At 47.7% G+C, this 13932-nt stretch overlaps 1 protein-coding gene across 1 annotated transcript; it reads right to left on the reverse strand.

The window, feature by feature from the left end:
- Positions 1–3562: 3562 nt before the first annotated feature.
- Positions 3563–8955, reverse strand: LOC135821759 (cilia- and flagella-associated protein 90-like). The gene is made up of 4 exons (XM_065334759.1): positions 8488–8955; positions 7331–7468; positions 5550–5660; positions 3563–4274 (listed from the first exon to the last, which is right to left on the reverse strand). Exons 1-4 carry the CDS (start codon positions 8584–8586, stop codon positions 4128–4130), a joined length of 495 nt encoding a protein of 164 aa, XP_065190831.1. The 5' UTR covers positions 8587–8955; the 3' UTR covers positions 3563–4127.
- Positions 8956–13932: the final 4977 nt, after the last annotated feature.

Here is a 13932-nt window from a genome sequence, read left to right on the forward strand (position 1 = left end):
TTGACAGAACGTCTCTGGCCAAGTCTGCAGTGAGCTTCTGTGGATCCCTTCCGGATTTGTAGACAGAAACGTCGTCAGCAAACTGACGGACCTTGGTACTAGCAACACACTCTGGCAGTTTGCGGACAGCAAGATTGAACAAGACAGGTCCAAGGATAGATCCTTGAGGTACACCTCAGTGCCTGCTCTAGACATTCAACACAGCCCGGTCAGAGTGTACCTGGCGCATGCAGGCCAGCCGGGTCAAGCCGGGTCAGATCATCCGGCAGAAAAACAACCAAAAAGCCTGCTCAAAACGCAGGAAACAGAAAGGCGAATTTATTACCGGAAATCGGAAATTTTAGAGAACAAGGCGAACTATCAAAGTCCGCAAACGTAAAAGGTAAACGACATTACGTGAAGAATGCAAAGCAGTTCCATTGGATTCTGATTTAACAATTTGAAAAAAAGGAATTCTGTTTTCTAATTATTGCTAGTAGCAGGACGAACGACCAAATCCATCGCCGCTCATCTTCCTTTGGAAATGCGTCTTGCACAAAGCGCATGACATGGATAGACTAGCATGGTCGTAGTCCAGCCAGGGTCGACCTTTCTTCCAAGAGTCTTGGAAAGGTGAGATCTTTTTCTCTTCGCTGCGGGCTCCATCATCCAAATCACCAGTCGGCTGAAAAATTGCAACTGTGTCAAAGTAACGCTTTTGACTGCCTGCCCCATCGACTTTGTATGTCCTGACTTCCTGCTCGCCGCTAACTGGCCAGATCGTGCTCGAACCAGTTGACGTGACCGCAGTTGACCCTAGCCGAGTTTCTGTCGCTTGTAGACTGTAGTGTGTACGGTTGCGCTAGACTTGCAAGAGATGGGGTCCGCTAGTCGTAAAATACCGGAATTTTATGAATCCATTGTCAGTTTGAGACATTTTTCAGCCGGGTCAGACTGGACCCGGTGTTATCTGTTCAGCCAGGTCGTGCAGTTCCCCAGCCGGGCGCGTGACCCGGCTGACCCGGCTCTCCAGCAGGCCCTGCACCTCTGGAGGCAGAATAACAGGCACCTCTGCTAGACTTGGTGACAACTCTCTGCTGCCGGTCAGTAAGGTATGATGCGAACCAACGCAGTGCGACCCCTCCCACACCAATCTCGAACAGTTCTTGGAGGAGCAAACTGTGGTTGACAGTGTCGAAGGCTTTGGACATGTCGAGGAAAGCTGCAGCTACATACTCGTTCTGGTCTAGACTTTGACTCCAATCATTTGCCACCAGAGCGAGAAGATCGTCGCAGGAGTGGTTTTTGCGGTACGCAAACTGAACTGCAGGGAGGGATTCCATGTGACTTTACGTATGGACAGCCGCTTACGATTTGGTTACTATGGACATGGATACCGAGGCTGTAATTTCACAATGTTTGGTGTACCTTGATTTTCGGTACTTTCGTGAATCCGAGTCTTTCGTACCTATACTTGATTCCAATAGCCGCACGAACACCAACATACATCGTGAGTCATCCGATGTGGAATGGCTTCTCTATACCTAAAATTTCTGTTCACCTAACCTAAAGGTCTTTTGCCGCGTCTCAGCGGCGTACCTAAAATATTGAATTACTGAGCAGCACTGAGTGTGTCACAGTTACCATGACTTAGTAACCACTGCTAACCAGAGAGGGGCTTTCACGACTCGCGAGGCTACCATCACGGATGCCGCTGATATGGCCATAGCCTAGCTTGATAACGTTACCAGCACATAAGAGAAGATTTACTCTTGATAACTAATTAGTTACCTGATTACTATTAGTATTACGGTATAAACTGAGAAATTATACTGACATGCACTAGTAAAATGATCGTTCATATTATCTGATGTACCGCCACTACGATAATAACTGATTGCGTTAGACTGTCCCCGGGGAAAATTGCAATTCCGCGGCCGCGTTTTTTTCCGCGTTTTTTGCGATTTTTTAAAAGACCGCGTTTTCCGCGATTTTCCCGCGTTTTTTGAACTTTTTTGTTGCACTACACGTACACACAGTGCACTGTTCGGTCAGCAACGTCTCATCGTGGCGGCTTTTTGAATTTTACTCAAATATGACGAGTGCTTACACCAGAGACTTGTAACTGATTGATTTCACTACATACTCACTGAAAATTGCCGCACATCAATATTATTCTCCGCATATTTACCGCATATTTACCGCAAATTCACCGCAAATTATGCCATATTATGCCGCGTTTTTCCCCGCGTTTTTTGCGATTTTTTTCCGCAATTTTCCCCGGGGACAGGTTAGATACGGCCCCAAACAGTAATAGTACCCCAAAGAGTAATAGTACCCCAACCAGTAATACTAATACTAGTAATAGTACCCCAAACTCATACTACATGTAGCTGTACTGTTCAGTTCAATCGTGTACAGATCAGTGGAACCAAGAGTACATAACCCCCCAGAGTGTGCAACGCCTGATCCAGCTCTGCATAGGGTCTTGGTCGAGCGGAATCGGATCTTTGCGTCATAATACCGTACACATCCGAGGGGAACCCGGGAAGTCGCGGGTACTCTTGGATCAAAAACAATGGTGCCCTGCCTCGAGACCGGCCTTGCGCTGGTGTGAAGTGTACGCATGACATCAGAAGATTCGATTCCGCTCGACCAAGACCCTACACAGAGCTGGATCGGCGTTGCACACTCTGGGGGGTTATGTACTCTTGGTGGAACGTATCTGTAGATTGTAGTGCTTTAGTGCGCTAATAGTAATACGGCAAGACTGGATCAATGACCCCGCTCGCCACTGACTGCAGTCGTAGTGTATCCATGGATGCATCTCATCCAACCGTCATGACCTACAGAAGTATAGCAGCTGCAGTACCACTTGATCGGTGTAGACCGATTCAGCACTGCACCACTAACAAGCGTACAATGTGAATGTTGCGACAAAGACATGAGTCAGGATGGCAAAAGGCGACAGAATGCCCAACTACTGTAGGTAGTTACCATGGATCAACCGTTGAATATGTCACACGTATTTGTGCAAACTAACCGAGAAATGGCGAGAATACAATAATTATAATAATGATGTGCCCATGAGATACAATGTACTTGAAGTACAGTGGTGGCAAGTGAAATCCGACACTTGGCATAAGGGACTGCACCATGCAATGTGCATGCAGTGTGCAGCCCTGCATACGTAGTACATGTGTTACATACAACTTGTATCTGTCTTATGACAGTAATCGTACTCATCACAGTCAAGGTTCACCTCAATTGCTCAAAGGTGATCGCAAAATGAATGGGGACTGGGTACCCTCCTCCTAATGTGTACCATGTCGGTGAACCGTGTACGCGCGTATCTACTCTGTGATTTTTCGACCTGTTTGGGATGCATACGGCTCTATTGTACACATTTGGAACAGTGCATTAAATCATTGATGTCCATTTGTGGCGCTGTCCCCTATGGCAAGTGTCGGATTTCACTTACCACGACTGTACTTCGAAGTACATGCCGCACTATACCGATTATGAGTTGTGCTGCAGAACATACGGTTTAGCCGTTTTGCTAACAGCAAGTCCGGCGAGAATGTAGATAAGAACTCCAGGGCAATACCGGCAAATTTATTGGTGACTCAGCAAGAGATGAACACCGACTGGCTTTGACAAAAACACTTCAGAAACATACAATGCAAGTCATATTACAGCTCATGGAACGAAAATATGACATGGATTTTGAGATAGTATAGGATCAAGATTTCGGACGGAGTGAGAGAAATTTGTCAATCAAGTAGACAAGCTGGATAGTGCGTGTGTGTGGGGGGGGGGGGTGTCAATGATTTTCAGGGATCTAAAAGACATCTTCTGTCAACACCAGCACATAGCACAACTAAGTCACTGCAGTATGTATGTAGCAAAAGATAAAGAAAACAACGTGTGACTGTAGATGGCCACATAGTGGAGGGGAGTCTGAGTGAACACTAACTTGCATATACCTGGCAACATTGTCACATGATATTCCTCCAGGTAATGAAAAGTTTAGCCTGGCGAAGTACAGGAATATAATCTGCTACACTCTCTGTTAACATTGATGGTGGGCATCATGGCCCAACTACTGCACAATGCCAACATACCTACTAAACCACGACCACTTCTCCTCAATCACCCAGGTTTGTGTCGCGCGCCCGGTAGAAGGAGTGTTTCATGATCTGCACGCGGACATGGTCCCGTGATGGAAGTTCCAGTGGCTCTCCTCTGCCATACGTTGATGAAGACAGTGTTGGCACACCTTTATCCCTTTCATCCTGCCATGCAATACATATGTGGAACATACAAAAACACAAACACACACATACACACACAGAGGCTTTGTTATTGGTCTATGTCTCAAGTTACCACTTCAGGTCGAACTAAATTATCTCTCAGTCTTGGTGTAACGTTGTTCAAGACGTGCAGCAAACATTGGTAATGTTGACTGATGTCTGATAACCAGCCTCGTTACACAACATATTCCACCATTTCATTGAGATCAAAGTGAGCAATCATTGCTGCCAGGCGCATTGAGATCAAAGTGAGCAATCATTGCCAGGCACATTGAGATCAAAGTGAGCAATCATTGCCAGGCACATTGAGATCAAAGTGAGCAATCATTGCCAGGCACATTGAGATCAAAGTGAGCAATCATTGCTGCCAGGCGCATTGAGATCAAAGTGAGCAATCATTGCCAGGCGCATTGAGATCAAAGTGAGCAATCATTGCCAGGCACACTGAGATCAAAGTGAGCAATCATTGCTGCCAGGCGCATTGAGATCAAAGTGAGCAATCATTGCCAGGCACTTTGAGATCAAAGTGAGCAATCATTGCCAGGCGCATTGAGATCAAAGTGAGCAATCATTGCTGCCAGGCGCATTGAGATCAAAGTGAGCAATCATTGCCAGGCGCATTGAGATCAAAGTGAGCAATCATTGCTGCCAGGCGCATTGAGATCAAAGTGAGCAATCATTGCCAGGCACATTGAGATCAAAGTGAGCAATCATTGCCAGGCACATTGAGATCAAAGTGAGCAATCATTGCTGCCAGGCGCATTGAGATCAAAGTGAGCAATCATTGCCAGGCACATTGAGATCAAAGTGAGCAATCATTGCTGCCAGGCGCCGCTGAGAAGCTGGAACTTGTCACAGTGCTGGAACTGAACAGCTCTTCTGTTCGAGGACTTACTTTTAAATAAACGCAAATGACACCGAAATTCAGGGATGCAAACTGGCTCCTGGCTTCCTGGCTACAGGGGCGTCGGAACCGGTGCGGCAGCTCCGGCCAAAACCGCACCAATAATTTCATCTTGTGACTTTTGAAGGAATGAAATATGGATTATTTGGGCCCAATTTCCCTAAAATCCCCCCCCCCCCCCTACTCATGCGCCTGCACCAATGTCGAATACCTTCCCACGGCCCTGTGCTATACTATTACATATCACTTGTGGATAGTGATCAGTATTACCTGAACAAGATCATACAGTATTGCAGATGTAATGGTTCACTTAGTTCATAGTCAGCCTCCCTAAATTTATGCTAAAAACTAACCGTTGATCTGTCAAGCTTGTTCGTGTCGAAGCACCTGTCATCACGCTTCAATTTGGCATTGTACCCCGATTCAGCGTTGAATAGTTTATCATAGAGATGACCAGTCCCTACCTGTAAACACACAATCAGATAATATCATCAGGGGCATCTGGCATGCTAGAGTTACCAGGACTTTTTCAATATCTTTAGTACTTCTTGTCCCGAGCAGTGCAACTGAAATACATGTCCGCGATTTTCATTTTCAACTATAAAAAATATTCCATAAGAGGAGGGCGCACTGAATTCCCACCCATCCACTGGCACACGGGACAATGTTTCTTATCACACAGTCCAAACTTATGTTCTGATATCGCAGCCAGGCCTTTTGAACATTATTTAGTTTTCAGCAGCTGTACGAAAAGGCCCGAAAGCCAGGCCTTGAACATTATTTAGTTTTCAGCAGCTGTACGAAAAGGCCCGAAAGTTAGCCGAAGCAGAATTTGGGTTAACACAGTGACGAAAGTCACCGCTGAGCAACACTCAGACAAGGACTTCCATGGCATGAGCATGTCTTAGCTTGCTTCCAACTTGAGTACCCCTTGGCAGAAGGGGACAAACCCTTCCACAATAGTCTCTGGCAACTCCGTGGCCTGCAGGGGGGGGGGGGGGGGGGGGGCTCTGTCCTGGGCCCATTATCTACACTTAACACGTAACAGTCGTTAGCCCAACATCTACCATTGTTGGCCCAACATCTAGCATTGTTGGCCCAACATCTAGCATTGTTGGCCCAACATCTAGCATTGTTGGCCCAACATCTAGCATTGTTGGCCCAACATCTACCATTGTCGATGCTGACGACATAGGACTGCACGCCTACAGTAAATGTCTAAACACAATCGAGAATCGACTGTCAGAAAGCTTCACAGCAGTGCAAGCTCACCACACGCAACCGTGAATTGGAGGCTCTAACTGAACCCCGACACAAGATGCTCATACGATAATTGCACACCTAAAAACCAATACAGTTCCCCCTACCTTCACTGCCCCTTTATCAATATATCCTCTATCTGGCAGTGATGGTTGACCAGCACCTCAGTTCTGAGTCGAGCAGCAGGCAGGGAAAGTTACTGCAGATATCAACCGCAAGCTTGTCGCATACTGGAGGACACGGCAGCATCTCACTGTCAGAGTGTAGCTTTCCTTCCATCTTAGTATTATACAGCCCACCATGGAACAGTTATGCAAGCAACTGTTTCGTGTGCACAATCTCAGCAACGTTGCGTGACAAGTCAATTTGTTACTTCAAGCTCAAGATAGCGTTTGCTTACCCACCGTGTCATCCAACAGCCACCATCTGTCAATGCCCCCAAATCATTACGCCCATCGCCCGTCATAATCTTGAGATAATAACAGCCTTGTCTATCAATGTGTGCATGGCCTCCACAGCTCGCTGCTTGCCCAGCTTGTGTCCAAAGGTCTAATGCCGATCATACAGAGGCCCTGACTAGAGCCTGGGGCACACCACTCTTGCTTTAGCCTTGCCTAATGCTTCCTCGCGCCACGGTTTCTACGCTGTGTGGCCTACCTGGCAGGGGACAGATGGAGTTCTGTCCCACACGAATGCTGCCCGGCAGCCTCCTTTGCTCCTTTGCCATTAAACAGCCTTTCATGCAGCCTCTTTTGCAACAGCTTATGAATGGCCTATTGTGCGACCTCCTTTCGTGTCAGTTAAGTTTCTTGAATCCGGCAATTCCACACTGATTCAAACCATGGTATGAGCAGGGCTGAGCCGTGAAATTCACCTTAGCATCTGAGTTAAAGACGTTCATCTCTTTCTCGGTCGGAAGTTTCCCAGTCTCTTGCAGCTGCCGATGCCTGTCTGCTTCTCGGTCCGCTTGCTTTTCTGTAGCCTTGTGGAGCTTCCTGACTTTCTCTTCTCTCTGTGTAGTTCATGCATACACACACCACATACACATACCACACACATATACACGCACACACACATACGCACGCGCGCGCGCGCGCGCGCGCGCACACACACACACACATGTATGGTTGGGTTTGGGCCAGACTTGGCATAATCATCAAACTTGGCATAATCATCAAACTTGGCATAATCATCAAACTTGGCATAATCATCAAACTTGGCATAATCATCAAACTTGGCATAATCATCAAACTTGGCATAATCATCAAACTTGGCATAATCATCAAACGTCCAGACCAGTGTAGTAGCGCTGAGGTTCTCTCAGGGCTCGGTAGAGCCAAACTCAGTCATTATTTATAGTAAAGAAAAAGGACCGATAAACTACAAGTTACGCTATAATGTCCACTAACACCACCAGTTACTAAACAATCAGCTCATGCGATAACAACGCACGACACTGACCGAGGGTAATGACGTTCTACAACTAACTGGCTAACAGCTCTTGCACATCTTGGATGCGCACTCTAACAGCCTTCCAACTTGGAAGGTTCTAAGTTATAGAAATATTTGCGTCCTTGAATCGTGGTTTGACCGTATTGTCCAGTGGTCTTGCCAGTATCGTCATCGACATGCATGAACATCCGCCAACGTCCTTCACAGCCGAGACTTTCAGCTCGTGCTTGTCTTGGTTGCGCTCACCTTCTCCTCCTCATGTTATTTCTATAACTTAGTACCTTCCAAGTTGGAAGGCTGTTGGAGTGCGCATCCAAGATGTGCTAGAGCTGTTAGCCAGTTAGTTGTAGAACGTCAGTACCTTCGGTCAGTGTCATGCAATGTTATCGCCGGAGCTGATTGCTTAGTAACTGGTGGTGTTAGTGGACATTATAGCATAACTTGTAGTTTCGTGATCCTTTTTTCTTTACTATAAATTTATCCTTCGCTCTCCATCCGAGTGTCCGAGTCCATTCAGTCATTATTACTGTTCATTACTTTCTATTCAGTCAAAGAATCATGTACAGCTGTCATTCTTACCTCACAAGCCTGTGTCCATTGTTCCTTCTTCTGCCCCGGTGTGTAGTGCTTGGAGCCATAGGAAGACATCTTATACTCGGCACCCGGGTATTCCGCCATATCTGCGTCGCCAATCCTCCAACCCTCGATCTCAATGATTATGGGTCGCACACTACGAATAGAGTCCTCGTACCACCGCTCCCGGCCCAGCTAAACTGACTTCAAGGATCATTCAGTTTGTCTCGAAGTAGTTAGTTATGCGAACGAGACCAAAATAGCAACGACTCAGACCGATCGCCACGGACTTCAGAAATCTTGAGCCTGACAGACGAATGCTCAATCGCTAGCTAAGAAGGATACATGTATGTGCCTAACTGTGCCTGCAACAGCCAGGGTGGACACAAATTTTACTTCAGATACACTTGTATCCAGCTTCAACAGGGAAATATTTACTGCCATGGCCGTACACCAGGTACATAGTAACATACACTGTCTGTCGATATGTTTTGCTTGTGCAAGTCAAACTCAAAGACAAAAATACCAGACGGCGGGGCCGCACCGGGGACGCTGATGAGTGATATCTCTGAGTGACTAACCCGATGTCATGGATACAGTTACTATGTGCACACGGCCACTTCCACTGTTCCAGGACCAGGCCGGCTTCAATCTTCATTCCAGCCTAATCCAGGCTTGGGCTTAGGCCTCGGTCACCATGGTCACACTACGGCAGTTTGAAGCTGGACGCAGCGTCAACCCGCAGCACTTGACGCAGACGCGGGGTCACACAGTGACTGTCAGTGTTTTTTTTTTTTTGCAGCTCATGACTGCCGCGGCTTGACGCATTTGTCTACGTCACAAGATCACCATGAAAACTCAATGACGACACGGATTCCCTCAGAAACCGGCCTTTTGCTTATTATACAAAAAAATTGTCGGAAAAAGTTTTCGAATTTTTCATTGATTTTTGATGAATGCAAGAAGACGAAAGGTCCACGCGTTCACGATCGTTGTTTCTTTCCGAATTTGAAGCCATTTTCAGTTGTAGTGTCATGGATCAGGCAAGAAAAGTCCGCATCGCAGCTGTGTTTCTCCTGACTTCGCCATGCTGGTTGTCCTTTTTGGGGCTCTTGACGACAACACAACACTCCCAAGTCAACAGGCTCCAGTTGGCCGATGACCCACTCAAACAACTGGTCCTTTCTCGACATCATTTTCTTCTCAGAAAATGCCTCGCTCTTCCGCCAGGTTCGGAGCAGAGCAGCCTCGGCCTCGTAGGTCCACGGACTCATCTCGAACAAAAAGAGGGAACAAAACAAACCTTGAAGAGACGAATGTCGAATAACTGCTCAACTCAAGCAAAGTGTCTTGAAACTAATTTTACTTGAAAGATACTGTTTTTCCGCCAAGCGTCACTCCCATCAGCGGCAACGCAGCCGATTTCCCCACGTCAGACGCAGCAGCGTTGACGCTCAAACTTCCCGCGTTGAGTCAGTTGCCATGGAAAAGCTCATGATTCTGACGCTGACGCAGCATTTTTGCCATAGTGTGACCGAGGCCTTATTACTGCCGCTTACGTAGTACTAGTAGTAGTAGTAGGGGCATGTCCCCGCCGGCAGTTCAATTCGTGTCCTCATGGTATTAAAGCACGTACAGTTGTACACAAGGACATGCTATGCCCATGCTGTACAGCGAAAGAAAGAATCCACATTGTCATTGTTGCACACACACCGGCGTTCGGCAAGTAACGTGTGCTGCATGACCTGCACTGCAGGCTGCACTCAACTTCTTAAGACAGTATTGTTCATTTTCATGTACATGTACATGTATACGCCATGTTATTGTCAGTCGTCACACAGACGTATACTCGGATACATTCGAAGACAAAATATTAATGGGAAGGTTACGAGATAGACGCATGCAGACATCAAGTCATACATGCTTGCAGCATCGACCCCGTTAAGGCTGTATTGCATGCTGCGCTGGGCAAACAAGGACCAGATGCACAATCCTCCTGACCTACCAATCGGTACGTCGCAACATGTAGGAACAGGACTGAGGCTTGGCGGCATGGCCAACGTTCACAAAGAAGAACTCCAGGCGCTGTCATTGTCGATGTCTTGTAGCTGAAGTCGATATCACTCGGACAAACACACTGCGCCGCAGCATTTGAGTAGGATAGCTGTGTGACTTACTTTGTGCTTTCAACGCGCCTTTCTGAGCCTTACTAAGTAGTTAGCGTGCTAGGTTACCATGATGAGAATGGCACAGGATCATTACAATGAGTGGCTTGACTTGACGATGAGCATTGCAATGAGTGGCTTGACTTGACTTGACGATGAGCATTACAATGAGTGGCTTGACTTGAGCACATCACTAACGGTCCACCCATCACTGGTAACACCAGCATTTTAACCGATTAGAACAGTCGATGCAGAGACCGTACCATAGTAGCCGCGTCACTACCACTGAACCTCGCCAGTCCAGCTCCAGAACGCAAACACAAAGCAGTGATCGGGCTCCAATTATAGCAAACGCACCGCAAAGCCGGTAGGTGTTGCATGGTGAAGGGACCTCGCGTGTGCGCTTTATGAAGTGGCAGTGTGTGCAAGGCGGTGCAGGGACACACTCAACAATCCACATGACAGCCGACTGGTAAGATTCACGCAGCTACAAGTGGATTGGAGTGGAGCGGAGGAATTCTTGCACATCGGCCATGCGATACCAGGACGTGTGAAGGTAAAACTAATGCAGCTACAAGTGTATAGGTGCCTTGCGACTACCAGCAGTACCAGCAATACCAGGGGGAAACTTCTGCATGACTGCTGGTGGCATCACGCTGCAGTCAGGTTCCTAGTGGTGGTGACAGGGTTGATGGTCGGAAAACTTTCTTATCCTACACGAGAGCTATTTAGTGCCCGTTTTAGTGGTAGCAGCATTATCAACACTAGACAACAGAGTGGATTCTGTCTGGCGCTGTCCAGGCTGCTGCCAGGAAAGCATGTTCAGCGCGACAATACGACACCTCCACCTCCGCTCAAGGACAAAAGCAATGGAGTCCGTATATTGAGCGCCTGGGCCTTATCCTTCCTCGCTAGCACCAACTGATGAGACGTCGAAGGAAACATAAAGGTCCCTGCAGTAGGAGAAGTAACGACAGATCTGAAGAAGGAGAGAACAGTTGAGCATCCGCATGTTCCTGATTGCCAGCGAGTGATCAGAATTCATGCAAATGCACAGGAAGGAAGCATGTTGCCAGCAAATCGCGACTTCCTCTGCAACTCGCTTCTCCGTGTTCTATGGCCACTGATGATGATAGTGTTCCGGCCAGCGTCCTGTACTGACCTTTTTGTAGGCGTGCTTGAGCCTGCTGGAAGCTCCTCACCAATACCAGTGCAAACTCTCCGAGAACCAGCCAACCCTATCACCATAGCAGTGGAAGGTCATTTTGTGGGAAGAATTCTTGCCGCAACAACCGCACTGCCCACTGTAAGTCCCTGGATTTCATGCCCCTTTTATGATGTTGGTCGTGGCAAACACAGCGTGTTTGCCCCTGGTGAAGAAGTTTGCTTCCAACTATCTCCTCATCTGCCTCGTCAACGTGCCACCTGCAAGACTCAAGAGGACTTAGATGGTATTTCGCCGAAGCGATGGCGCTGCTCGGATGGGTCTAAAGCATGTTGGATGATGTGTATGGTAGAGAACTTTAACGCTGACGACTGGAAAGTGCCCAACCGTAGTTGTTCCTGTGACCCACGCTCAAGTCTGACTCCAAGTAAAGTGGAGATAGGTCCCTCTCCGTCGAGTTCCGCCGTTGCCCCGGACCGCCTGTCGGCTGAAACCTGCGATGTACCAAATGGTCGCTGCAACATCTATGGTCGGTGTGTTCAGGACTTGAGGCATATGTGCGGTCTGCCCTGGTTGTTCAACGATGTTCCCTGCAACTCCACGCACACCGAATTGAGCTATACTCGGAGTCCTAAGAACCATCGTGCAATTCACGACTTAAACAATGCCACAATGAGGACTCATGCTCTAGGATGGAAAATGAAGGCAGCGCGCACGTGGGCAGACACAGTGAACAAGTGTATCCAGACTGAAATGCTGGCCATTGCTATGATGCATCAGAGAAGCCTTGCCACATCCATTCAGGGCGGCCAACTAGCGCCTCATCATTGGATCACCTGCAGTAGAGTGAGCCAGGGCGTTAGCGTGGCAACGAGGCAGTGCCACCATCGCAACCAGCTACCTGCTCCTATTTGTACCATAGAGCAGACGGACAGAGAGCTGATCCTGTGGACTAGAGCCTCGGCCTTGGCGCATACGGACTGCGAGACGATCAAGGCTGACGCTGACCGCTTGAGATGCGGCAGGTCGGACAATGATCGTAGTGTGTGGTCAACATCCATTATGGTAGTAGTCAACATTGAATCTCATTGGAGGATGGGCAGCAGCCATTCCGCACCTCGACGGTCACCTCAATGCGTCACATTCTGGTGGAAATGTCTGTCGCCATGTCGGAAATGGAAAAAGATAGTGTCCATTGTCAGGAGACGGGTGGAGAGGATCCATGTAAGTCTGCCCCTGCCCAACCGTGGTGCAGAAGGGCCGGGACCAGGCGTGAACACCTTCCTCGTGGCTGATATCAATGAAGAAGTCACCGACATCAACAATAGATCTAGTAATAATACCAAGGCCGGAAAAGAGGTCAAGTTGAGGAGTTCCTTACTCTTGGAGTTGGTCGTCTCTCCAGTTCTGGCTCGCAATACAAACTACAACACCGCCTCGTTCAATTGGACAGGGCACCTGGAGGAAATTGTCAGTATCCTCAACGGGGCAGAGCATCTTGTTGACAGGAACGTGTCGCATCGTGTCCGAGACGACTCGGGTGCAGTAATTCGCAGTAAGATAAGAATAACTGCAGCTGTACCGGGCTCTGTCTACGCCATGAGCGAATCTAGAACACCATCGGAATTTGATGCCTACCTCCGCCGCCATCGTCACTTCTCATCATCGGGATACGGTATCCACTGTATGCACCACCAGCACACACTGAAGAACCTTCTGACTGTCTTTCTAGCCGCCGCCGCCATATTAATCACTATGAACAAATATTAGCGCGGTGATATAATAATTCCAGACTGAGACCGGGAGGTCACCTCCAATGACACTTAAGTTATTACTAGTTCTGTTCACCTTCAAGGCAAGTTCAACGCTCAGAATACAGTGAACGATGGACAATTGTCCAAATCATGTTACAACCATGTTGCAATCTCAAAAGGAGTGTCAAGAGACCGATTTTGCAATTTTGTTTGTGCCTTGGTTGAATTACTCCAATTATCAGCCAACGAATCCAATTCAACACACATTTTACTGAAGTTGATTTCACCTTGAGCAACACATCAGCTTGATAATTATCATTATTCGAATTATACGCTGATAGCCGCTGCATTATATTCTGCAGGTATT

The sequence above is a fragment of the Sycon ciliatum genome, chromosome 1 (genome assembly GCF_964019385.1).
Source record: "Sycon ciliatum chromosome 1, ocSycCili1.1, whole genome shotgun sequence".
In the NCBI taxonomy this organism is placed as follows: Eukaryota; Metazoa; Porifera; class Calcarea; order Leucosolenida; family Sycettidae; genus Sycon; species Sycon ciliatum.

Bases quoted from the DNA above. Each gene is read 5' to 3' on its own strand.
- LOC135821759 (XM_065334759.1), bottom strand. From the start codon at position 8,586: ATGGCGGAATACCCGGGTGCCGAGTATAAGATGTCTTCCTATGGCTCC. The intron at 7,469-8,487 runs GTAAGAATGACA...TGAACTACACAG, and splicing joins AATGGACACAGGCTTGTGAG to AGAGAAGAGAAAGTCAGGAA. The intron at 5,661-7,330 runs GTGAATTTCACG...GTGTGTTTACAG, and splicing joins TCTTTAACTCAGATGCTAAG to GTAGGGACTGGTCATCTCTA.